This window comes from Misgurnus anguillicaudatus, chromosome 17 (genome assembly GCF_027580225.2).
Source record: "Misgurnus anguillicaudatus chromosome 17, ASM2758022v2, whole genome shotgun sequence".
Classification (NCBI taxonomy): domain Eukaryota; kingdom Metazoa; phylum Chordata; class Actinopteri; order Cypriniformes; family Cobitidae; genus Misgurnus; species Misgurnus anguillicaudatus.
In genome coordinates this window covers 13,541,076-13,567,942 of record NC_073353.2, presented here as the reverse complement: position 1 = coordinate 13,567,942, position 26,867 = coordinate 13,541,076, and the positions used below count along the sequence as shown (strand labels likewise).

Genomic DNA, 26,867 nt, shown 5'->3' with positions numbered 1-26,867 from the left:
CGTGAAAGGCGGGGTAAATAAACATGATGAATTTTGTGGCAGGAACACTGTGTTTTCGAATTTCGATACAGGTATTTCCACAACTGAAGAATGCATCTTGAGTTTATGTCATATAAATCATCTCGATTAATGGCTGGATGCAGTTTGTCATCTGTGTACCTGTGAGAGGATATGATGATGATGATGCTGCGGCTTTGATTGATGTTGTCACACTTCTAATATTCGCTCACACCCGTCGGATGTCGAGCGCATAAGATCACTGGAAAGAACGGCGATGCTTCTGCAATTCGTCCTTCACCTGTTAGGATATTCACGGCTCGGTGACCAGCAAATATTTGGACTTTAGTATAGGTTAAATATAAGAACAGCACGATCTTTCTGTGTTTACGTCACAGACACTGCCACGCGCGAGAGTGCACGTGAGAACTGCTGGAATGATGCATCGTTGGCGTGTATCCTGTGATAAATAACATAACATACATTGGTAAGGATGCGATATTTATATTGTCATGCATATTAATATCGAGCGTAAATAAAATCTTGTGTGGGCCTAACCTATTGTATGATTTTTTTTTAACCTGTTTGGTTCCGAATATTGTGATAGAATAATGCGGCGGCTTTTAAGATATTTCAACGTTGAAAAACCATTAGCTTTATGGTTGAGGTTAGAACCAATGTCCTGTTTTTAGTCTGTCACTGAACTGATAGAAAGAGCCTCAACGATGGAGATGTTTGTCTGTATTTCTTGTTAAGTAAATAAATAATAAATTATAAAACACATCAGTTTATTCTAATACATGTGTGAGGATGATAATCATAATAATGTATCAGAAAGAAAATGTTCTTTCTTTTTTATTGTTGGATTTTATCATTCTTCACTCAAAATATTTTTTTGGTGTATCTTAGCAACTAGATGATGATGATGTAACCAAAAGCAGGATCCTGACCTGTTTCTGTGTTCTTCAATTTTATTATCGACTCCCGTATTTTGGCATCTGTTGGATTTTGTCATAACTTCTCCTCACACATGTGTTGAATCAGTCTATTCTCAGGGAAAGTTACATTTGTGCCTTGCAAATCCCTACAGATAAATAATAATACAGAAAAATACAGAAATAGATTAATTATAATATATAGTATGATATAAATAGATTAATATTATAATAGATAACAGATGTTAATACATTGTATAATAGATACAAATCCTCTGTATATCCCATCGTTATGTCCCAACACTGGTGATCCTTCATGGCCTAGAATTATATAGAGATGGTATTTCAGTAGCAGTTTAAATGTCAATGAAGGTAATATGTTCTATTAACCATGAAATCTGACAAATCATTATTACTACCGTGTAAGCATAAATATTTTAATAAATTTAATGATTATGTGTAAGTGTGTATAATTGTTTGTATGTGTTATAGGTGTTTTGATCTTGACTAACTGGAGGTGCTGTTGGAGTTCTATGGTGAATACTTGGAATTTACATGGCTCTTTATTTCTGCACTATCCTCAGTTAAGAACGACCTGGAGTAACCATGGCAACAGCAGCATCCTCTGAGTGAGCATCAATCCCTCTTTTATCAGTAAACATGAATTCATTGTGTGTTGTTAGTGTTTTCCATATCACAGTTTTGAACAGAAGACAGACTGCTTTGCAGATGTTTACACAACGAAAGCATTATTTAAAATGTTTTGAATGTACATGTGTAAGACATATTGAATACTTTTTTATTTATTTTTATCATTAACAGGTTAAAGCGTGCATGTTCTTGATAATCCCGTTCTGAGATGGAGAAATTATTCTAAAATGATTGAATTATTTAAAATGTTTAAAAAATAATATTAAAATGATTGAAACAGCAGCATGCCTTGCTCTCTGTGCTGTTGCAATTTACACCATAAGTGACACAAATCACACATAACAAGCACATGCATGTGTTGTCAGATGGAAGCTTGTAAACCTGAAGCTGAGGTTTATAGATGTATATTTGAAGAGTTCAGATGCAAAACCCTATATGTTTCACAAATGTCACTTTAGTCATGGTATGTTTGACTGTGCATGCAAGATATAGATATTGGCAAAAAAATCTACTTTTAGGGTAAAAGACATACTAAACAGTTACCAAATCACTAAAGATGCAAAAGATACACTGAACTAAGAAATGATCAGAATTCAATAACAAAAAAAAAAAACTAAACCACACACACATTAGGGTTGTATTGAGGTCCAAGTACTCACAAGAGACCTAAGCGCGTTTGTAGCAAAAGTATTTGATAAACTTTTGCACTATAAAAGCAAAAGCATTTTGTCAATATTATTATTTCGTTTTTGATCAAGGTGGCGTTTAGCTGCTTTTACATTTGACCTCTTCATTTATTCCAGAAAAAAATATTTAAAGATTTAGTTTATTTGAAAAAAATTACATGTAAGTTAAAGTGCGCACACACACACACACACACACACACACACACACACACACACACAAAAAAAAATATATATATATATTTTTTTTTTTTATTTTTTTTTTTTTAAAGTCATAACAATTTGAAGGAAAGTTTCTTTATATCTGGTCCTAATGGAAATCTAACCATTTGCACAAATGTTAAGAAAACTAACCTAGAAAAAGTAAAGAATCTTTTTGTTATTAGTATAATTCTATAAACATTTACTGTTTTTTTTTTAGATTTAACCTCATGAAAATCACTAGATTTGATTTCTATTAGTAAAGATGTGCATTTATTTAATAAACCTCACTCCTATTATGGTCTTCTGTTTCAGGTACATTTGCACAATGTCTTCAGTGTGGAGAGTATTTGGGTTAAATGGAACTGTAAGGACCATTGCAATGGATTCAGTATGACTTTTCAGACTTGGACGGATGATACCTGGTAACAGCTGCCATGTTTGCATGTAATGGCAGCACATTGGAGGGGTGTGGCCTTCTAGAACCAATGGAAACTGAGATGCAGGAGGCTGAGACTGCCCTTATGCCCACCACTCTCAGGGTGGCGCTGGCTGCCATCATGATCTTCATGATCACCATTGGTTTCCTTGGCAATGCCATTGTGTGTCTGATTGTGTATCAGAAACCGGCGATGCGTTCAGCAATTAATCTACTGTTGGCCACGCTGGCCTTCTCTGACATCATGCTGTCTCTGCTGTGCATGCCGTTCACCGCTGTCACCCTGGCAACAACGGACTGGAGCTTCGGAGTGGGATTCTGCCGTGTGTCGGTCATGCTTTACTGGCTGTTTGTTCTGGAGGGTGTGTCTATCCTGCTTATCATCAGCGTTGATCGTTTCCTCATTATAGTTCAGCGACAAGACAAGCTGACACCCAATCGAGCCAAAATTCTCATTGCAGCATCATGGGCTCTGTCTCTTTGTGTGTCCCTGCCATCCGTGGTGGGCTGGAGAACCGCTGCGATTGGTGCTCAAGTGCCGCAATGCATTCTGGGATACAGCGAATCGCTGGCGGACCGCGGTTACACGGTGCTGCTTGCGGTGGCTGTGTTTTTCGTGCCCTTCAGCGTGATGTTGTATTCATACTTGTGTATTCTAAACACGGTACGTCGCAATGCACTGCGCATCCATAACCACACCAGCGAAGGCAGCGTTGCTATCAACCATGTTAGCAAACTGGGGTTAACCGGTCTGCAGCGGCCCCAGGTCAACGTAGACATGAGTTTCAAAACCAGGGCCTTTACCACTATCCTCATCCTTTTTATCGGCTTCTCTGTGTGCTGGTTGCCACATACAGTTGTAAGCCTCCTGGCGGTGTTCAGTAAGCGGTTTTACCTCAGTCCAGCTTTTTACCCAATCAGCATCGGGGCTTTGTGGCTGAGTTACCTAAAAGCCGTCTTCAACCCTGTTATTTACTGCTGGAGAATCCGAAAGTTTCGTGAGGCCTGCCTGGAGTTTATACCCAAGAGCTGCCAGCTCTGTCCCAAGATTCCCGGGAGAAGTCGCAGGCGTATAAGACCCAGCAACATTTATGTGTGCAGCAGTGAGACCCAATCTTCAGTCTAGGATTTGCACCAAAGTACATTTAAAATAATGAAAGATTGTGATACTATATCAGTATGTTTTAAAATAATTCACACTTGTGATATTTATTGGTATTAATGGTTTTAAAGAACTGTTTTTAAATACTCTGAAGCTGATAATACGTCTGAATTGAATACTTGACAAGCAACTCTACGGCCCTTTTAAGTTTATTAAAGGAACAGTATGTAAGACATTTATATCAATTAATCATAAAATGGCCCTGATATGTCACTAGACATTAAGAAATCATTTTCATTTCAAATACTTATATCACTGACAACAGTGGTCCGGCCAGGATATTGTCATTTAAAAAGTGAAGTTGCAGCCCTCAACTGATGTTTATGTTGTCATTTTGTGTATTGGCCACCAGTTGTGTGATTGCAATACCAGTTCTGGCCACAATCCTACATACTGTTCCTTTAAAGCAATATACATTTATGTTACAGAACCGGGTAATTTTTTAAGGTTAGATGGTCTAGAGTTTTGTTAAACATTTAAATTGGCAAATAAAGCAACTGAACACTGTATTCACTGGAAATTAGTATTTGATAACAATCATAGAAATATACAGAATGTATGATGTTATGTATGTGTTTCTATGTTTGTTGTCCATTATTTACATTTTATACATTTGGCAGATACTTTTCAAACATAAAGTGCAAATATACTGTAAAATTGTACAATTTTATTTATGCTTAAAGTCTTACCATTTTATCAATACTTTTCCTTGGCAAAGGAACTCATGACCATAACAACATACATTGCATGAACATACTTTGCAAGTGAGCCAGCCAAACTCTTATGGCCAGAAGTTTCACTTGGGCGAAGGAGTAGTTCACCCAAAAATGAAAATTCTGTCTTCATTTACTCACTCAAACTGTTCATGGACCTCATTCACTTCCATGGTAGGAAAAAATAATACTATGTAAGTGGATGGGTTCCACGTGCGTGTTGGTTGCAAACATTTCTTAGAATGTCTTCATTTGTGTTTATCAGAACAACGGAATGTATACAGGTTTGTGGCAGCATGAGGGTGAGTGGGTGATGACAGAATTTGTATTTTTGGGTGCGCTATCCCTTTAAAGCTCACATAACACACTGTTTCTGTTTATCTTAAGTTAATCTTACCTATAGAATAGTATTTCATCCTTCATAAATCCAAAGAGTCTTTAATTTTATCAGATTAATACAAGAAAGACAGAAATAATCATCCAAATACAGTATCTCTTCCAAGTTAGTTTTCAAGAAAAAGAATGATATGAGTACACATATTTTTCTTTAAAAAAAAGTTAAATAAAGATTTGCAAAAGAGGTTGCAAACGCACTCCCCATGGCCACACCTCTTATTTGAATGATAAATAAGTTGCTTTTAATAAGTATTGTGATATAAAAAAATGATGGTACTTGCATCATTTGGTATCTTATTTAAATTTCCATTGTATTTTCTGCTTGTATTTTTGAATCATGCGACTAGAAAAAATATATATATTTATATTAAAAAAAACATTGTACATGCATGCAACATTGTACATAAATGCACATACTGATTTAGCTAATGTGCAAAATTTGTGCGTGACTTCATATTTTTTTGATGCAGGCGTTCAAGTTTTGCACCGCATATTTACTGCACCAATTGTAGGAAAAACCTAAGCGTATGAGTTTCTTAATATGTGATTCGTAATACAGGATGTGTGCAGCCACATTGAAGGATTTGTCAAGGTGTAACTGTTCTGTTATATTTTAGGAAAAGAAGAAAAATCTATATGTATGCAAGTCTTTATCTGTGACTTCACACGTACTGATACACCTGTGTGGATAATCTCTACAAATACAAATTCCACTGTCACACGCGCTCAGTTGTTTTGCACCATAAATATCTTCATATGTTCCCTACTTGAGCACTGTTGCCTCACAGCAAGAAGGTCTCCGGTTCAAGCCCCGGCTAAGTCAGGTGGCCTTGGTTATACCGGGTAGGCTACTCCAGTTTCTTCACACAGGCCAAAAACATGCAAGTTAGGTGAATTGGAGATACCAAATTGCCCTCCCCAACCTCTGTATGAATTAACTTGTGTATTTATTAAACAGTTTTCGTCATTGATATAATAGGTGCTGGAATGGCGTGAAGAAAAAGAATGAAATTATTTAATGGCGTCCTCCTGGCACACATTGCACTGCAGGGGGCAGTAATGGTCTTTGTGTAGTTATACACGCTCCTCAAAAGAAGACGCGCTCTTCCTGTGATATCCGGAAATGAAATAAGAAATATGGCGTCGCGCAGGCGAGAAAATACAAGAGATTGTACATCAAATGCTGGAGATGTTTCAAATGCCGACCTTTTGCTTCATCCAGAGCTCCTGTCTCAAGATTTCATTCAGCTTGTGTTACGTGAGGTGAGACGGAGACGTATGCGTGTTAATATTTAACCAGTCAGGGTGTTAGATACTGTAATAGGGTAACACACGTCGAGCGGGTTGTTATCCCAAAATAAACCCCAATAAGGTAATAGGGACACTTAATGTCGGGATTTATTTTGCTATAACACCGGACTGGACAAACACAAAATCAAAAACAAACACTTGAAATATTTAAGCTCATTTGTAACTAATTCAAAGCTGCAATGAGACAAATGGCGTAGTGATACATTAAAGTATTGGTCAAGGTGACTAGCAGTGACCGGATGAGTGATGTGTTAACGTTGTCAGTTTGTGCGGAAACAGAACTCTGAATGTTACGACTGACCAACCAGAATCAATTATTCAATGCAGCCATGTAGTGAATAATGATAATAATAAGCTTATTTTTTAACAGATCGGGCTTTTCCTTAAGTCTTAGTGACGTTATTAAATTAGGAAGATCTACCAGAAGTGTAAATACTGAGAATCATTGTTGTTATCAGGATCTAATGAATCGTGATTTGTTTTGTGTTAGAGGAAGATAGCAGTGGATAATGATGTGGACCGGGACCGGCTCACAGATCTGTACCTGCAGCATGTCATTCCTCTTCCACAGAGAGAATTGCCACAGACACGCTGGGCTAAGAGGATCTCAAGATCCAGAACAGACCACAGCATAACCAGTGCAAACAGGTGACTGATGGATGGTAACTTGTGCATGCATACAAGATCCTAAGTAGTGGTGATAGGGTCTTAGCCTACTGATTAATAGTTCAGCCAAAGATAATATGCGCATAGACATTTTCCATACAATGACTGTTCATAGTGAATGTCAATGTTTTTGCTACTGTGTCACTATGAACTATCACTACGTTCATTTCTTGATAGCGAGTACATATTTTTGCTGTTTATCACCAGCTTGCTCGATGGGGCTTACCCTGTATTATATAAACTATAGGCCATAAGTCTCTTTGAATAAAACTATGTGCTGTCAGTCACTTAAATGTGTTTGCCTGTATGACTTACTCCATTCACAGTGCACTTTGGTCCCAAAATATCCGTAAAATTGGCAGAAAGACTTCTTTGTGAACCCAAACATGTCCTGTAAATGTTCTGGGATTGCTTCCATAAAGAGGACCTAGTAACATTCCAACCCAATCTCAAGGCAAATCATGTTATAGTCACGAAATATTTAGTTTATTCGTGTTCATGGACACTTTTTTTCATGCCATTGAGCACTAATGTCTTTTTCGTGTCACTCAGCATGAATTTCTATAATAAGTTATTTGTGTCCGTGGCACGAATTTCTTTTTCATGTCATACGGACTACTGGCACATCCGGGAACTTGACTGTAAATTTAGTCACCGCCCCTTTTTGGGGGAAAACAAACCGGACTTCTCATGGACTTCCATACAAAATAGCGGAACAAAGCAACGTTCGTACACAGCCGGCAGGCGTAAATAACTTATGAAATCACTTAGATTAAACATGTCGAGTAATTATCTGTCCACCTGCCTGCCATAGAGCGCGAAAAATACATTAACACGCTTAATTTGGTCAATATAAAAACATGTCCCTTTCATTCTCACAGCGTCAAATTTGTGTAACAGCGCTATCCAGTGATTGCTGGAAAATCACTAAGGCTAGTTGTATGGCTGGACGGAAAAGTGCACTCAGTACTCTAAATATAAAGACATAATATATTAAGTAACTTTCAAATACGAAGTAAAATCATTCACTGGCTTCCCTATTGAATCGATGAGGTACGAGTAAATGTCCGGGTAAGACACCTCTGGCCAATGGGGAGCGTTGTTACACAAATTTGACGCTGCGAGAATGGGCATGTTTTATATTGACCAAATTAAATGTGTTGATGTGTCTTTCGCGCTCTGTGGCAGGCAGGGTGGACGGATGATTGCTCGACATGTTTAATCTGAGTGATTTCTTAGGTTGTTTGCGCCTGCTGGGTGTGTGCGAGCGTTGCTTTGTTCCGCTGTTTTGTGTGGAGGTCAATGGGAGGTCTGGTTTGTTTTCCCCCAAAAGTGGGTGGAACCTGTTCAGAGACATTCTATGACGTTGTGCGTATTTAATATTTTGTTTTATCATAGTTTTTTTCCATATTTTTAAATCATTGACACTTTGGGGATTGGGGTAAGATTTGGGGTTGGGATTAGGATATCATTTTATGTATTGGTTTCTACATGTTTTTCTTCTGATTTTAAAATTATGACCATAAACACGTATAAATTAATCAAATATTTTGGGACTATAACACGACTTGCCTGGAGATTGGGTCGAACATTCATGGAAAGCATTCTGTGTGAATAAGAGGCAGAAACAATGCCGTAAGGGGCGTGTCTACCTACCGAGTGCAGGATTTTAAAAAAGTCACGTGTCTTTACGGTATGTGTATGAATGCATGCACAAATTCTGCAAAATCATTGGCAGAGTTAATGAACTGGAAATCAAACGATCCGGACAAATCCCAGGCGGATTTTCCGTAATTACTGTGTGAAAAGAAATACGTCTCTACTATAGACAGTATATGGAATGTATTGGAGAAATATTGATGTTTGAAAGTCATTCAAGTAGGAATGATTTGATATCGTCCTATGCAACTAAAAGAAAATAATCCAAACTGGTTACATTTGTAACAAAACAACTATTTGCTGATTTCAGTGCCGAAATTTGTCATTACTCACTTTGAACTTTGGTCATTAAAATAGTTTGTGCTTTGATTATGTTTTAAAGGTTAAGCTTATGCATTAACATGTACTAGCTAGTTTATTGCTGAATTATTAAATAAAACGTACATTTTTGCACTCAAAGAAAAGCCAAAAAAGTCAATCCAAACCAAGGGACTGCTGAGCACGGCAGCACGCACTATCATACTGTAGCCTTTTTCATGCTATAGAGCTGTTGCATCATCTTAACTTTTTATTTAAATGTCTGTGTTTTTGTTTCAGTTCCAGCACAAATAGTGGCAGAAAGAGGCCGTTGATCGTGTTTGATGGCAGCTCTACTAACACTGGCAGTGTTAAGCTAAAGAAACCCGTTAATTCTCCAGCTCCCGTTGTACAAGACCGCCTGAAGCCTCCAATTTCCAGTGTCAGTCTCACAAACCCCATACGCAAGCTGTCTGGATCTACAAACCTCTCTTCCTCAAATTCCCATAGTAGGACCCCAGTATCAACACCGGCCGATCCCAAGAGCCCCTCAGCCACCTGTAATCATTCTAACACTGCCAACTCCTCAGGAAATTCGAACAACATGACGTCTAATTTAAAGCGTACGGCCCCCAGTGACACCACTGTGAGTATAAAAAGTGTACTGTGGAAACTGTTGTCCTCATGTTTCAAATGTTTTCTTGGCAGTAAATCAGAGTTGACTAAGTTTTGACCCTCAGATGTCATTTATATTAATTCTTTGCTTTCTATGTGTGTGGCAGAAGGAAATTAAGTCACCTGATATGAAGAAAAAAGTCCAACATATCACATGGCCATAATCTCATCATCACAGAAATTGGATAGTTGGATTTTCCATAGATTGACACATCTGTCATGCAGTGACTCTTTTCTAACCCTCACATACCAGACATAAGGAAAGGTTAATATTGGAATATGAACCATTTGGTTCATTTCACAGCAAGAGAGGCTTCTGCTCCTAGACTTTATGTGGTGGTGAAGGAACTGAGATGTTCCTAGTAGTTGTACTGTATATTGGACCCAGCTGATGTTCGCAATGGATCCTCTGCCTCCCCATTTTTTGAAAATCTTTGTTGGAAGTAATAAACTTTATAGTATGAGATCATCATCTTATCATATTAAACACAAAGATAATAAAAGTATGGAACGACTGCAAGCTGTTCAATATCTTAGAAAGTCCATTTTAAACACAAAACATTCATTCTTCACTGTGCCAGTACCCTTTCAAAAAATACCTAACAAGTCCATATTAGTATCTCAAAGGTACATATTGGTACCGAATGTATACGTATCTGTACCAAAATGGTACATAATAAGACCCTTTTAACAGATACTGCACCAGTGACATGTTTTGTTCCTTCTTTCTGAGAGTGTAAGTGTAGTATAGTTTTTGAGTATGTGTTTTGTATCATGAATAAAACAAGATTAACAGTATTTTCACCTTCTTACATTATCATTGTTTTATGGCACCGATATATTATAAGATATGCCTGTGCAAGTTGTTTTCAGTTAAGAGCACTCAAACAAGCATTTTAGTTTTGGACTAGACTTAAGCCTTGTCTGGGAAACCACTCCTATGATTTTGATCAAAATTAATTGAATGTTTCAAAGCCCAGAGCATTGATAATGGTTTAGAGTCCTAAGAAGTTAAAAAAGCTAAAATTTTTGTGTGAATGATTTAGTAAATCAAAAATTGCAAATTATAAAAAGTCTAAAATATAATAGTAAATTAAACTTTAAAAATGTTTTACCACTGTTACTTATTTGGCTGCAGAAGTTTTGAGTGTTTTATACTTTCTGGTAAGTCTATTGTCTACAAATGTGATGCTGGACCACAAAACCATTATGGTTAATTTTTCACTTATTAATAGTTTGTTAGGATAGGACAACATTTGGCTGAAATACAACTATTTAAAAATCTGGAGCCTGAGGGTGCAAAGAACATTTTGACAATTGAGAAAATTGTCTTCAAAGTTGTCCAAATGAAGTCCTTAGCAACACGTAGGCTATTACTAATGATAAATACATTTGACATATATTAACAGGAGGATATTTACAAAATATCTTCATGGAACACAATCTTTATTTAATATCCTAATGATTTTTGACATTAAAAAAATGATTGTGTATGCAATACAGAAAAGATTTATACATTTTAGCTTTGCTGGAATTAAATTCATATCCAAAATACATTTTGTCTCCTGTTTGCTATGACAGTTCAAGTTTAAAAAATATGCATGGCCATTGTTTAACACTAGATGGCGCTATTGTTTTGTTTAATGTTGCCATCTCTAGTTACTGAGATCAGAGGCGTCATGCCCATTCAAACGGCCCCCTTGGTTTTTTTTGAGCCAATGGATTTTGCATCCAACCTCAAAATCAATAAGCGTCCATTAATCTGTTATTTGACTTTTAATCTGTTTAATATGCACAATATTATACATTCTGTGCTGCATCCTTGTCACTTTTCGGAGATTTTCGCCGTTTTGATAGTGTTTTGATCATGTTACATTACTTTTATTATGGCGGCAGCTGGCGCTGCAGTCAGCGCAGTCGCAGACGTCATCAGCGTCTGGGCGCGCTCACGAGCTCTCTTCTGTTGCTGGCTTTCTGCTGCATTTGGCTATCTGAAGAATTAAAACGTGTTAGAAACGCTCACAACATTTCCAAACCCCAGTACGGTAATGTGCAGTTAACCTCCTCTGTGTAGAAAATGTATGGTTTTAAATGTGACCGTCTCAACGTTATATTAGTAGAGATTCATCTTCTTGGCACAAAGCCAAAGTTCGCCAGAGTTCACGTGGGCGCGGAATTACACATGCTGACATGAGGTAAAATTTAATGCAAAAATCCGTTCCTCTAATAATTTTATCTAAACATATTTTTTAAAATCATTATTGAACATTAAAATCAATCACGTGGCTATAGCTTATGTCATTTTCGTTGTTTATATACTTTATGGATTTAAAATTACATTAATTTTATATGATAATGTAGTTGTTGTGCAAAATGCATTAATGACACAATTAAACAAGCCATTAAGACTTAAATAAAACATGCCGTTTCAGATGTAAATATGATGCAAATGTGTCATTATTCCGATTGAATAGTATTTTATATTAAAGTTAGTCATCACTCTTATTTTGGAGGTTTTTGCATGGAGGCAGGGGTTTTCAGATTGTTAGAAATGTAAGTGCCATGGAAAAGACTGAAAGCTCTATAATATTTCGTTTGATGTCTGTGTATAGACAAATTTCTGTGAGCTGTTGACACTGTGCCCCCTTAAAAAAAAAATGGTGCATGACGCCCCTGACTGAGATTAAATTGGTACTAGACAGGATCATCTTCATGGTAAAAAAGACAAGTCCAAAAGATAACTGGGTGTCAATTTGTTTAAATTATCTTTAATGATACTGGTTATTATAGGTTATATTAAAGTTATTTAGAATTCATTAATAACTGGATGCATAACAAACCACTTTTTCAAGTTAAGACATACTGTATGCTATGTAACACATTATACAATTTCAATTTAATCTCTATAATAATTTCTTTTCAGTCTTCACCAGCTCATATAACTCTACTGAAATAAAGATAATCTGCCTCTTCATATTGTTAGACTATTAAACATTTTGCTAGCAAAATATTCGCTATATTTTTATGTATTCGTCACTCTCATGCTGTATTTATGCTTTTCGCTTTGGTTAAGCAACACCACGACCACGTGTGCCCGAATGGTTTATATGTCTTTGCCACAGTCGGGACACAGGATGTCATCTCTCTCGGTTAGAAAACCTCTGCCCACCAGAGACACTGAGCACTTCTTACAGTTGAAACAGTCATTGTGCCACTGGCGTTCTTCAAACGAGATGTACTTGCTTCCCCCAAGTCCTACAGCAAACATGAAATGACATGTTATAGTTTTGATAGCCAGGGTTGTCCAAAATTTTTACTTAGAATTTAAAGCCCTGAAATTTGAGAAACTACCTTTTTTATTAGACTGTAGCCCTATACAATAAGGTTGTATGTAGTTAATGCATTAGCTAATATGAACTAAATGCATAATTTATTGATTTATATATTAACTCAAATTCAGGAATGTAATTGCCATCTCGATTCTGAATAGCACATTGCCCTGTTTTAAAGCAGCTTTCACTGGTTGTCATTATAACCATACCAAAAATGGGTATTTTTCTCATTATTCATTAGTCATTATTTATGGTTACATATGTTGGTTTTAGCATACCACTGATGGGGGTGGTGCAGGAGGCACATTTTTTGGCATACAAGTTACAGAAGCAGTTGAGGCAGTAGGCAAAGTCATCACGAGAGGTGAAGCGCTGACCAGACAGCTGCTGCTTACAGCCAGTACACAAGAAACAGTCCTTGTGCCATGGCTGGTCATGATAGGTCACACCTCCAGTGGTGATTGGCTGGAATGAGAAAAAGTAGGAAATATTGTTTAAATATCTACAGCTTAAAACATCTAATTGCTGTTTAAAGAGCCAAATAATGCACTGAAACAATATTTTACATTGTTTTCTGAAATCTACATAGAAGATATGTGGCTTTATTAAGTGCACAAATTATCCAGAGACTGTTTTACATGTCCATTTACAACCCTAGGATTTCTCCCTTATTTGAAAGGTCAAGAATAATAATGTTGAGCTTTGCTCTGATTGGCTGTTGCTCAGAGGCTCATTTCAGTAGCTCTGTGTGTGTGTAAACAGACTTTATGTTTGAGCCTGTATCAGACGAAAATACAGATTTTGAGTATCAATCAATTATTCTGAAATTGGAAATGGACATTTCTGAGTGGTAAGTTTGTGTGGTTTGTAACAACATTGTAATTAATGTGTAATTGAATGTTGGGGCTACGTCACAGTCGGTGTTATGATGAGATTGGCCTGTTTTCCATCGGCCTTTTGAATGCACAAGGTTAACATAAGAAGGAGGAAACAATGTTTCAGGCTCATGATATTTCATCACCTCTTATTATTCATCTATGCCCAGGTAAATACAGTTTTACATTCTATGGCACCTTTAACATTTACTGCACCTTCTTGCATTGAACACACTGCATGGCAAACTGCTTTTCGTAACAGGGCACGCAGTAGTTATTGTTGTCTTTAGGGATGAAGCTCTTGGTGCCAATTGGCTGCTGGCAACGCTGGCAACTGAAGCAGGTTTCATGCCAGCTGTTTCCTTTATGTTCCATCTTCCTGGAGCCTGAGGAAGAGCGGCAAATATATGTTCTGATCTTATTTTGGTCAATTTTGGAATATACTATCAAAGTATTTCAATAATAATAAAAAGTGCCTCGCTGTCACTGGGGTGGTACCCTTTCAAAAAGTACACATATGCAACTAAAGAGTTCATTTTAGCACCTCAGAGGTACATATTGGTACCAAATGTACACATAGTTGACCTTTTAAATCATAATTTCATAAATGAATCATTAGTACCAGAAATCATTTAACTTAAAGGGGACATTTCACATACTTTTTAAAGATGTCAAATAATTATTTGGTGTCCCCAGAGTACATATGTGAGGTTCTAGCTCAAAATACTATATAGATCATTTATTATAACATGTTAATATTGCCACTTTGTAGGTGTGAAAAAAGGTGCCATTTTTGGGGGTGTCCTTTAAAATGCAAATGAGCTGATCTCTGCACTAAATGGCAGTGCCGTGGTTGGCTAGTGCAGATTAAGGGGCGGTATTAACCCATTCTGACATCACAAGGGGAGCCAAATCTCAATGACCTATTTTTTTCATATGCTTTAACGCAGTAGCCTACTTAGAAGCAATGATAGGTATGTGTTTAATACGTCTACATAGGATCTGCCTATAGTGTGACAAAGGTTTTTATGCTTTAAATATTGTTGGTAAATAAATTATTATGCTTTAATGACATAACTATAAAAACATCAATAAATGTGATGGAGTTGCTCCTTAGAGAAAAAATCTCTTACCAGGCATGATGGTCTTCTTGCATGCATGGCATTTAGACGAATACTCGTTCGAATAACACTCGGTGCACAGTAGCTGCTCATCTTTGGTGGAGAAAGGCTTGTCCACCAGTGAACGCTTGCACTGGAAGCAGTGGAAACAGTCTTCATGCCAGTGACGGTCCTTGTAGGACAGATCCTAAATCAGCAAAAGTTACAGATGACAATTCTATTCAAAGAACTCTACATTTAATCTGATTTGCGACTTCTGGAAGTAAAAGCAAACTGATTTTATCAGGACACAAAGGAAACAAAGTGTTTTTACAAAGTTTGGGGTTAATATCACACTGAGGGGGCTTATTTCATGATAACAACCTGCTGCCTGTATTTTTTCACTTATTGGCTATTTGCCTCATTAAAAGTAAGGAACAGTAAATATTAATATGAAATATTTTGTTTGCTCTTTTTTTTAACGAATGCAGACCTTAAATGAGGAAAACACCACGTTTACTTACTTCAGTTTTTAAGATAAGACTTTTAAATGTCAACAAACACGCTATTTGGTTTATTAATTTGCAAAATAATTTCATATTTATTAAAATACATATTTATATTACATTTTTGCATCATTTGCAGCATCTGGGTTCCCACGTGTTATTAGTTTTGAGTGGTTGTTATCACAGATTATTACAAGGCACTCTAGAATGCTTGATTCTGATTGGCCAGTCGTGTATTTTATTCAGCTAAAAATTAATATCACACGATAACATGGATGCTGCAATCATTTCGACAGGTACAGTTTAATATTACACAAAAATTTAATATAATACCCTGTAATGTCACTACTGGCCAATCAGAAACAAGCATTTTAGAATGCCGTGTAATAAGGGAAAAATAAATGTATTTTATTTACGTTAGTGGCATCAACAAAGTTGTGTCTTATATGCTTATTAGCTGTATATTATTACTTTATGTTCTCATTAATGTCTATAAAACAACCAGTACTTTTTTTAAGAACAAAATGGTGAAAAAAATGCTCCTAGCTCTCACTGGGGCGGCACCCTTTGTACACATTTGCATCTAAAGAGTTCATACCTCAGAGGTATCGGTACAAAAGAGTGCATATTAGTACCTTAAAGGTATACAGATACCAAATGTACACTGAAAAAACGAACTTTTTGGTGTAGTAATATTATATTAGATGAACTCTCATAATTTCTACATAATAATATTAACATTTATTGAGAACTAGATTTTTCTAGGTAAAATGATGATAAATACACAATTATTTCATGAAAAGAAAACGAACTGTGTGGGAATAGTAAGTCGTATTAGACATTTTCTTGTATTATTTAACTGTTTTATAGTCACTGCACATAGTCCTAAAATAATTAAATAAATTTTAATCAAAAACTTTAGCAGATTAAAGTAAAAAAATCTTAGTTCATTTAACTTAAGAATATTAAATACATTAAACTAAAAAAATCAAGTAAAATTAACTTTATTTGCACATGTTGTAAGGAATACCCACAATTCTTTGTGCCAGAATATTTTTATTTTTTAAGCTTTTATCCCAGAATAAAACTGATAAAAACTTTAACTACACTGTAAAAAAAATCTGTGGAAATTTCAATGTTATTGCAGCTGGGTTGCCGGTAATCCACCGTAGATTAAAATCTATGTCATCTACTGGCAAGAGTTTGTTCAAAGTTAAATACATTTTAAATATTAACAAGTCTTTATCTAGACAGAATAAAACTACACAAGAACAGCCTCATGCAAAGCATTCTGGGAACCAGAAATCATCATCAACCTTTTTCTGTTTTTTTTGCTTAAGATTTTGTTTCCCAGAATGTTTTGCTTGATGCTGTTTTTTAGTTTTACTCTGTAAAGACAAAGACTTGTAAATGTTTAATGTTCATTTAACTTTGAACAAAATGTTGCCAGTAAAAAACATAAATGTAAATCTACGGTAAGTTAGCGGCAACCCAGCTGCAATTTCTACTGATTTTTTTATAGTGTACTTAAATATGTGTTAATAAAATGTCATATATGTTCAAGCTCTTATATTATTGATGTTGTTTTGTTGTAAATGATCATTTTGTAAAGTCACCGTTCAGGTTATCAGTGTTTCTTTACATGAACCCTGTTTGGAACTTTATATTGTATTTCTCTTCACAGTGCTGACAATGCATGTCAAAAATTTGTGTGCGTTTCTGTTCAGAATCAAGTTTATTTAATGACTGACTTATAACACTAAAAATAACTAAGTCCATAGAACTATGGTAAAGAAAATAATAAACAGTAAATACGATTTATTTAATATTTTTAGGACACCAATGCTTCAATTAAAAAAAAACTAATAGACTTTACCTAAACGATAAAAAATAAATCTAACTTAAAAAAAAATAATGAAGTAACATTTACTTAATTATTTAACATATGTTTTTCATGCATTATTAAAGGTAGGGTAACAGATTTGATCCTGAAACATTTTTTGTTTTGCTGGTTAAAAGTCTCCTCACATCCTGATAGCAATCACTGTGTTAAGTTGTTTAAATGTATTTGTAGAAATTTAGGTTATCTGTGAAAGGCGTAGGACCAAAAAATGTTCAACAAATCATAGATTTCGGTCCGAACGGACATTTCCATTTTTGTCCCTCATACGTAAGCGTAATTTGAATACCCACCGCGCAGCGAGTCCACGCAGACACCATACGTCATCGGCGCGTTCACGTGCGCTCACCTCCTGCCTGTAAACGGTGAGAACAGCAAACTTTTCTGCTAAATTGACAACCTACACAGGAGGCACAAAACTAAAGGCATCTTTTATAACAACAACAGCAAAACTGCCTGGATCAGCAAGAGCAAAAACCCAAATTAACATCTGTAACTTTACTGTTTTACCACGAGATGCAAACAGCTGCAGGAGCTGCAAAGGGTCTGAAAGGGTCATTGCACTGTTTATTTTGGTAAGGTAGGTACGCGATATGTTTGTATTGAGATGGATTCAGATATTCTACTTTGATGAAACATTGTGTTGCTTATGAAATTTGTGTTCGTTTACGGATTAGCGTAACGATATAGTTACTACGTCTACACAACCGAACTTGGGCTTAAACTAATTCTGATGTAAACCAGTTGTTTGGTTATTTTGGAAGTGTTATTCGACTTTGTACTGCAAAGTTTTCTCACTGCTAAATGAGACATGAGATGTGACCGTCTGATCTGTGCGTGTTCATGTGTTTTGAAAGAGGCGTGACTTTGGATGGCGATTTGACTTGAGGGTGGGATCGGGATTTCATTGCTAGGCGGCTACCGTTAGCATTTTTCAAAATGTGTTACCCTACCTTTAAGTAGATTTTAAGTAAATTTTACAAGTTGTTTTTTTTCAGTGTATACATATTTAATTTGTATAGGACCTTTTTAAAGGGTACAGTACTGCCCCAGTGACAACATTTTATTTCATTTATTGATTTTTTTTTTTGTTATCTCTACAGCCACATACATTACTGTGGTAACCAGTTGAGATAAACTTGACCCTGAATGACATAAAAACAACTTTATACTGTACTACTGTGTGACGTTACCCTGCTGTTGCAGCCGATGGGTTTCTTGCATTCCTCACAGGTGTTGGAATACAGACTTTCATAGCACTTCACACAGTATGGGTTGTCCTCACGCAGAACATACTTATTCCCAAACAGAGACTCCTTACAGTAGTGACAGTCATAGCGCTCGGTCATCTTCACTTCAACCTTTAGCCCTGAATTAGAGAAAGAATTTGAAGAAGGAGAAGATTAAGAAAACGTTCGCCCATCTCCTAAAATGATTGCAATCTGTGTTACTGTATTACACCTCGTATTTGAGTCAAACCCTCACAAAGCATTGCGTTGTGAAATATTCACTCTCAAAAATAGAAGTCCCTAAAAGCTTTTTTGCCATGCTGGATGGTTCAATAAAGGAACTTTAACATCAACATTCAACCATTCTGCTGCACGAAAGGTTCTTGGAAAAAAGATTTACAGACTATAAAAAGATGAGAAAGAATTTCTTATTATTAATTTATTTGGGTACCAAAAATAACTTAGTGTGTACTGTATAATGGATGATGGATGCAAGTAGATGACAGATCTTGTCAGATCACAACAGAATTTTAAACACCCTATGTACCAGTTTTTGTCAGTTTATCAGCTAAATTCATGGCATACACACTCCCAAAATCCCTTTAATCTAAACTAAAGGCATCAGGCTGGATGGAGTGCACTGAAATTCCACAGTGTACTACATCATACTATAGTAACCAGTCTCACTTCCAGCTGTCAGTGATTACATTGTGTGTGTGTAAATATGCCTGGCATGGATTGATGAGAATAAGCCATGTGTTCATAATAAACCACATCATTCTAATGCTATAACAAACTTAAATCTAATTCTGTAACTAGGAAATGTTATTGATTTTTAGAAAATTGCATGCTGGAATAACATCTACTTACTTAAGTTCTAGACCCTTTAAGCCCCTCTGCTTATTTTTCCCATGAGCCCTTTGGCGATATGTGCCACCTCACTGTATGCCAGCTGTCCTGCTCTGTGTCTGTGCCTCAGAGGTCTCCAGTACCCCTCACACGCTGCCTCAGCCTCCTGTTATCCAGCTCTGAGCGTGTCTGACTGAGCTGCCGTGCGTCCCGGGTTTCATTACTATACCGAATCCCCTTCAACAGTTTGACCATAAAAGGCAGCGCATGGTGGAACGCAGAAGCGTCTCTCTCTTGCTTAAAATCCTTCGAAGAAAATTCTTTTCTGACTTGCACAGTCAATCCTTCACTCCCCCGCTTCTGCTTCCTGTTTGTCTTGCCCTTTTTTGCCGTCTCACTTTTGAAGGATTTCTCTGTCCAACTGGCAAGCCATGTCAATTCTTTCCATTTGGACAATTCTCTCACTTTCAACGCTATTGAAAAAGCATGATGTAGGTCATTCTTGACTTTTTTTTAAAAATTATTGTCTCATCCTGATCTCTCGGAAATATGACCTCCTGAGCCCGGCTGTGATTTTTTTTACTTTTATATGTTTGTCTGTATTTATTAAGCCTATATATTGTCATTATAGTACACTACCTGACTTTTTTGCTGAGTAAATGGATTAATTCCTTGCTTTTTGCTCTTTATTTATTCTTTCTTTCCTTTTTTATCTATTTAAATATGTATTTATTTATTATTTGTTATTCTAATCTAATTTTTTAATGTTTGCCCTTTTTGAAACTCACTTCCTCTTCTCGCATCTCTGCCTTTGTTGAAATCATGATAACATTATATCTAAGACCCAAACTTATTTTAATAGGTTCATTGCTTCCACCCATTTATCTCTCCTGAGATTAAAACCTTTTTCTCACTACAGCACAATCTACAGTATATCCATAGAGAGGATAAGTCAAGAGTCCGACCACCCATTGAGAGTCTATAAATGCCCACTGCCCCTTTTATCTTGCCTATAAATGCTTTTAGAGGGACTTATAGCTGTCATATACCTTGAGGTGTCACAAACAGTGTCTGATGAAGAGCCTGCCTGCTCAAAACATCACTACTACTAACGCTATGTGATAGCTTTTTTTAATAATAAACCGATTGTTATTGGTTAAGCAGTCAGTTGAGATTGATGTGCGTGCTTTTGCCTGCTTTGTGTCACATACAGTGGCAATGGTAAGTTGATTACACAACAGAAAGTCACTGTAAAATTAATCTTTAGTGTATTTTATTATCTGAGCAAAATACGTGACAAGCCTTACAAGTTTTCAAAGAACATTTAACATTTATTTTCTTTTAATTTTGTATGATGAGGATTTATGAGGAAAACAGTGTTATGGATGTGATCATTCTGAAATGTGCACTTACATTACTTAACTAATAAACACTTTTATATAGTATTTAAACCACCAAATATTCACATCTCAGTATGATTAAAAACTAGGGCTGTCAATAGAATAATTGCGATTAATCGCATACAAAATAAAAGTTTTTTGCATAATTTATGTGTGTGCTCTGTGTGTAATTATTTATATATAATAGATATATAATATATAATAAATATATAATATATAATAAATATAATAAAATAATATAAATATAAAAAATAAATATAATAAAATGCAATGTTTCTCTATCATTTACATAACAATTAAACAAGTCAATATAATAAACAGTTGTTGTTTTAAACATTGTGTGAACATTAAAACATGACATTGTCATAACGTTTAAAAATGGTAAAATGTAACATTACTCTAACGTTGAGACAACACAAAAACGTTCTTAGAACGTCAAGAAAACTGGACACTTTTAACGTTGGCAGAACGTTTTTGGGAACGTAAAGAACTTTCAGGGAACGTTCTTAGAACTTTTTTCTGTTAGCTGGGTTAAAGTGGCCTGTCTCAATGTCAAAATTAAACAATAAAAGAAAAACATATATGTATATTGATATTGTTTTTGCTCTGCATTAACAGGTATAGTTCTGTCATGCTTTGTCAGATTCCAACAATTGTTCCAATTGTTTTGAAGTTTTTTAATAGAGAATGTTAAAATATAAATGACACATTTTTGAAAATTTGCTCATCCCAACTCAATTTGCCAGCACAGGTCACAAATGATGAAGCAGCAAACAGATATGGGGAAAGAACAAGGTCTTCTAAAGGCAAAAATATTTATAAAACTATGGCTGATGGTTCTGTTGAAAATGTAAACAGGCTGTTGTAGACATATATTTGGATATAGCATATATATTATCCAAATCCATGCTGATTAGAGCATTACAAACTTAAAAAGTGTTACATTTAGGTAAATTTAGAACAGATAAAAATGTGCGATTAATTTGAGATTAATCGCGAGTTAACTCATGAAATCATGCGATTAACTGCGATTAAATATTTTAATCTATTGACAGCCCTAGTAATTATATATATATATATATATATATATATATATATATATATATTTAAGAAAAAAATTATTTAGGTATATTTTTTATTTATATTTATAATATAAAATATATAAAATCGATATATCAATTTTGATATATTTTATATTATAAATAAAAAATATAAAATTTTTCTTAAATTCATACATGTATCTGTGTTTTTATACATAATATATACACACAATACACACACACACATTTATTATGCAAACACAAACTTTTATTTTGTATGTGATTAATCATGATTAATCTTTTGACAGCCGCACAGCCCTATTGAAAACTATGGCTAAAAACGTAGCTTTTTATGATAAGGCTCACATTTGCATGGAACTGCACACGAAATTATTCAGATATATGGTAAATAGTGAATTTTATCATTAAATCATGAATTATAATTTTAATCATTAAACTCTTTGAGCTCATTATGGCATAATTCAAAGCATGCAAAGTTATGCATAACATACTCTATGAGTAGTATGCGATCACGCTCATAGGTATGAAGTGATATTTTCTATGTAGTATTACATATTTATGAGAGACTAAACATGACTTCTCTGGAGTATCATATGAAATGTATACATGCCATCAGTACATAAAAATATAAACGGGTAAATGTATGTATTTATCTTATGGATTTTGAACGGCTAAAATTAACATTATATTTACTACACAGAATGGCAAGTGTTAACCACTTCAAATTCTACGTCCAACTGGACATCCCATGTTTCAAACCAATCGAAATGCTGATCAACCAATCAAAATAAGGCACACTAACTAAACACCTGAAAATCAGGGGTTAAAGCAGGAGTAACATCACTATGTTGGATGAGAGAGAAAAGCATCATGGTTGTGCTACCCAGTCTCACGAAATTTCGTTATGTAGTCACGTATTTTTTTATTCTTTTTTCGTGCTATAATCATGAAATTTTGTGTTTTTTCGTGATCGTATAACGAATTCCTGTTTTCGTGTGATTATCACGTATTGGTTACTCAACTGTTTTGTCCTATTTTCTTACCATTGTCGCTTCGGTTTAGGGTTAGATTTACATAAAATGACATCCCTAACCAAACCCAACTCTAACCCTAACGCCAGGCGACATATAAAAAAATAAATCAGAAAAAATAGTATAAACCAATATATAAAGTTACATTCTAATGCAAGCGCCAAATCTAACCCTAAATCGAAGCGACAATGGTTTAAAAATAGGGAAAAGCAGTTGAGTAACCAATACGTGATAATAACACGAAAACAGGAATTCGTTATACGATCACGAAAAACACGAAATTTTGTGATAATAGCACGAAAAAAGAAAAAAAAACGTGACTATATCACTAAACTAAGCAATGCAGATGTGAACAGAAGTCTTGACACAGCAAAACACAAGTTGTTGAAGTTTTGACTGATAACACTTTCGATAAACTCATGCCTTTGAACTTAAAAAAGCAACATTTTGCAGCATCAAGTTTTAGTCTTTGTTAATGTTAGTAATGTTAGTCTTTGTCAGGCTGTATGATACCATTAAGAACCATCTACAGAACCTTTCTGTTGGACATAAAGTACTTTGTAGTAAATAAAAGGTAAGAAAAATGACTCTTTGAGAATGTTTGACTAAAAGGTCCTTGGGGAACCAAAAAAAGGTTCTCCTATGACATTTATGAACCTTTATTTTTAAGAGTGTATTAGCAGTGTTGTTACATGTTAGTAATCTACCTGTATGAACTCAAGTGCCTATAGTTCTTACCTTAGAAGACGTGCAGCCTGTCTATGAGAAGAGTCTGGTCAGACTGAGCGTCGGTGGCTCTCGGCTGAGGCTGTATGTCCTCCTGATGAATTTACTCCACCTATGGAGTGACTAATTGGAGTGGTAAGGTTTGGGCAGCCGCTTTTTATCAAGATGAGCTATAAATAAAACAAACGCAGCAAAAAGACCACCACACAAGATAAACCCACTCATATGTACCCCCCCACACACACACACACACACAATCATGCTTACCTCTTCAGTCCCGAGTCCTTATAAGGTCTTATAATGTAATGCAATACTAATTTCCACACTGCAATTAATATATAAACTAATCGTTTTTTCTATATTTGCAAAAGCAACATTTACACAAGAAGCTAAATGTGCATTTGTCTTGTTGCTTTTGGAAGAAATGGGGTAAAAATAGATTTAGACCGGAGCGTATTTTCCAAGGGGGTATGCCTACAACCCCCACAATATTTATACGGTTATTAATGAATACATGTACAGTTGACACTTCAACTCCCCCAATGTTCAAACCAAATGGACTCATGATAAGTCAACCCACGCAAAGATTGGGTTGATTTAGGATGTAAATAAACAGCTGCACTTCATCTACAGACATGAAAAGCCAACTTTCCAACTCTTCATCAACATCGTCACATAATAAAAACAAAAGTCATGCATGAACTCATGAGTATTTGGACCCTAAAGTGTTGTTATATAAGATTTTGTGCCTCGCAGTAACTTTATCATCTGCCTCTTATTCCCTGATTTTACTTCTATCCCTCAAGCATTTGTGTGAAAGGAGCCAGAACAAACAAACAGAGAACAAAGTCTATGTTTACATGCTCCCTTCTATGGTCTTGGTGCCACTTGCCAAAAAATTTCTTCTGCTTTAGTTACAAGGAAAAGTCAGGAAATGTGACCTATAAAATTAATTTATTGCAGGTGGTGGTGATAGACTTGTATTGGGTTGTGTTTATTCTGCAAGATTGGATTATTTATTTATTTATTACAACAAACTAGTTGTCAAATCTAGTGGAACATGAGTAAAAGGTATGCAATGACACTTGAGGAATGGACTTACTTCCAAATAAAATTCAGCTATTCCCAGCTATTCTCTCTCTCTCTCTCTCTCTCTCTCTCTCTCTCTCTCTCTCTCTCTCTCTCTCTCTCTCTTTGATTGTGTTAAAGACACTATCCATGCATCCTGATAACAGACTCTATGTATGGTTACTCAGAATATTCCACAGCTATTTCTGCACCTTCCCATCACTCACTCATCTCTCGCTCTCCTTTCTATTCATACAGGAGCTCCACCCCACTGCGACACCCCATCCCTCTCTTTATCTTATCAATTTTGGAATGATCCTGATCCTCTGACCTTTACATTATTGTAGATCAGACACAAAATTTCAAGAATCTATAGGCTTTATTGGTCAACCAAGCCCTTAACTCCTATTCATTTATTAGGCAGTCAGTAGCTTCTGATATTTAACACCAACATCAATCTGAGGCCATATTGCTTAGCGGATTCCCTCTCTTGTAGAAAGTGATTATGGATGATATTCAATAGGAAGCAAGTGTGGAGTCTGGTAAGTCATCTCATCATCACAGCAACAGATGGACAAATGACGGCAAGCGCCCAACACATCTGTCATCTCAGGGCTTAATCTATTATCAGACATCCATCTTGTGTTTCATATGCAAACGAGTGGATAGATTCACTGAACCACTAATGATTAACTTTATATCAGATGAGCTTTGATGAATTATAAAGGAGAATGTATTGGCAGGATCTAAAATAAAGATTGTTGATGTTTTTTCCATCTGGTCCTTGTAGGATGTCTATACTGTAAAAATGTTGGGTTTTTCAATCCATGGTTGGGATAAAATATGAACAAACTCAGCAGCTGGGTTAAATTAACCTTAATGTCCATACTTTTCCTAGGTTTGGGTTAAAACAACCCAACATTATTTAACTGTTAACCCAAAGCTACATTTTCATAGAAAGGTGTACAAAAGGTGGGATGTTACCCTTTCAAAAGTACACACTAAAAAATGCTAGGTTATTTTAAACCAAACCCTGTGTCAAAAAGTGAGTCCAGTGCCCTGTTTTGTAATTTAAATTATGCTGGGTTGTTTTAACCCAAAATGCTGGGTTGTTTTAACCCATTGTTGGGTCAAATATAAACATTTCCTGGGTTAATATAACCCAATGGCTGGGCTCGTCACCTTTTGACTCAATGCTGGGTTGAAAATAACCTAGCATTTTTTAGGGCACCTTTGTACCTAAAGAGTGCATATTATTTTTACCTCACAGGTACATGCTGAATGTATACACATCTGTACCTAAATGTTACATATTAGCAGGGGCGGCTCGTGACTGCTCATCCGAGGGGTGTAAATTCAAAAAAAGAGTGTCATGTGTGTTGCTTGTGTTTTCAAAATATGTATTTGTTGCGTCATGTGAACCATGTGCATCATGTGTTTTGACAAAATAAGTGCCTGCTGCACACACGTCAAAACCGTCTATGATAAAAGAGACGCTCACGTTCACAAAATACACGCAAGTCACTCCCTTAACACTAAACTCTGATTGCACATGAGATTATGCGAGTATCTGGCAAATGTGAGCGTCTCTTTTATTATAAACCCTTTAGATGCTTTAGACGCGTCTGCAGCAACTTCGCAAAAAAAAAGAAGTGACCGGCCACCACTGCATATTAGGACCTTTTTAAAGGTATCATTCCACTGACAGATTTTGTACCTTTTATTTTAGACTGTGGGTTTCATCCATATTTGACCCAACTAGCATTTTTAACAGTGCATATTCCCAATTACTAACATTTTCCTCATGGATTTATTTTCAGATTAATTGGAAAAAGGTGCTCCATTTGTCAGGATCAGCTAAACATGCTATTTTTGGCCAGGGCACTTAGTGAAGCATGTAACCAAAAGGATACACGTGGTATTTTACCCTTTTCAAAATCTGTATGGAAAAGCATGAAGTGCATGGAGTAAATCAGCAATTATTCCCAACTGAACATGTTGCAAG

At 35.7% G+C, this 26,867-nt stretch overlaps 3 protein-coding genes across 6 annotated transcripts; 2 read left to right on the top strand and 1 right to left on the bottom strand.

The window, feature by feature from the left end:
- Positions 1–4,726, top strand: gpr45 (G protein-coupled receptor 45). 2 transcript variants are annotated; one of them, XM_055215332.2, is made up of 3 exons: positions 1–484; positions 1,517–1,561; positions 2,783–4,726. In XM_055215332.2, exon 3 carries the CDS (start codon positions 2,905–2,907, stop codon positions 4,030–4,032), a length of 1,128 nt encoding a protein of 375 aa, XP_055071307.1. In that variant the 5' UTR covers positions 1–484; positions 1,517–1,561; positions 2,783–2,904; the 3' UTR covers positions 4,033–4,726. The 2 variants fall into 2 exon arrangements, with proteins under 2 accessions (XP_055071307.1, XP_055071306.1); XM_055215331.2 differs by having other exon boundaries at positions 1,425–1,561.
- A 1,513-nt stretch (positions 4,727–6,239) lies between these two features.
- c17h2orf49 (chromosome 17 C2orf49 homolog) lies at positions 6,240–10,583 on the top strand. Of its 2 annotated transcripts, none has more exons than XM_055215337.2 (4): positions 6,240–6,440; positions 6,979–7,136; positions 9,411–9,756; positions 9,896–10,583. In XM_055215337.2, exons 1-4 carry the CDS (start codon positions 6,315–6,317, stop codon positions 9,947–9,949), a joined length of 684 nt encoding a protein of 227 aa, XP_055071312.2. In that variant the 5' UTR covers positions 6,240–6,314; the 3' UTR covers positions 9,950–10,583. The 2 variants fall into 2 exon arrangements, with proteins under 2 accessions (XP_055071312.2, XP_055071310.2); XM_055215335.2 differs by having other exon boundaries at positions 6,251–6,440; positions 9,893–10,583.
- A 1,943-nt stretch (positions 10,584–12,526) lies between these two features.
- On the bottom strand, positions 12,527–23,954 carry fhl2a (four and a half LIM domains 2a). 2 transcript variants are annotated; one of them, XM_055215334.2, is made up of 6 exons: positions 23,807–23,954; positions 18,692–18,867; positions 15,126–15,300; positions 14,209–14,378; positions 13,396–13,582; positions 12,527–13,040 (listed from the first exon to the last, which is right to left on the bottom strand). In XM_055215334.2, exons 2-6 carry the CDS (start codon positions 18,845–18,847, stop codon positions 12,889–12,891), a joined length of 840 nt encoding a protein of 279 aa, XP_055071309.2. In that variant the 5' UTR covers positions 18,848–18,867; positions 23,807–23,954; the 3' UTR covers positions 12,527–12,888. The 2 variants fall into 2 exon arrangements, with proteins under 2 accessions (XP_055071309.2, XP_055071308.2); XM_055215333.2 differs by lacking the exon at positions 23,807–23,954 and adding an exon at positions 19,598–19,881.
- Between the last annotated feature and the right edge of the window lie 2,913 nt (positions 23,955–26,867).

Excerpts from the sequence above, each read along its gene's own strand:
- fhl2a (XM_055215334.2), bottom strand. The coding sequence starts at position 18,847 with ATGACCGAGCGCTATGACTGTCACTACTGTAAGGAGTCTCTGTTTGGG. Across the intron at positions 15,301-18,691 it reads CCATCGGCTGCAACAGCAGG|GATCTGTCCTACAAGGACCG; the intron begins GTAACGTCACAC and ends TTGCTGATTTAG. Across the intron at positions 13,583-14,208 it reads AGTGTGTTCAATGCAAGAAG|CCAATCACCACTGGAGGTGT; the intron begins GTGCAGTAAATG and ends TTCTCATTCCAG.
- c17h2orf49 (XM_055215335.2), top strand. The coding sequence starts at position 6,315 with ATGGCGTCGCGCAGGCGAGAAAATACAAGAGATTGTACATCAAATGCT. Across the intron at positions 7,137-9,410 it reads AGCATAACCAGTGCAAACAG|TTCCAGCACAAATAGTGGCA; the intron begins GTGACTGATGGA and ends TTTTTGTTTCAG. Across the intron at positions 9,757-9,892 it reads CGGCCCCCAGTGACACCACT|AAGGAAATTAAGTCACCTGA; the intron begins GTGAGTATAAAA and ends TGTGTGTGGCAG.
- gpr45 (XM_055215332.2), top strand. The coding sequence starts at position 2,905 with ATGTTTGCATGTAATGGCAGCACATTGGAGGGGTGTGGCCTTCTAGAA.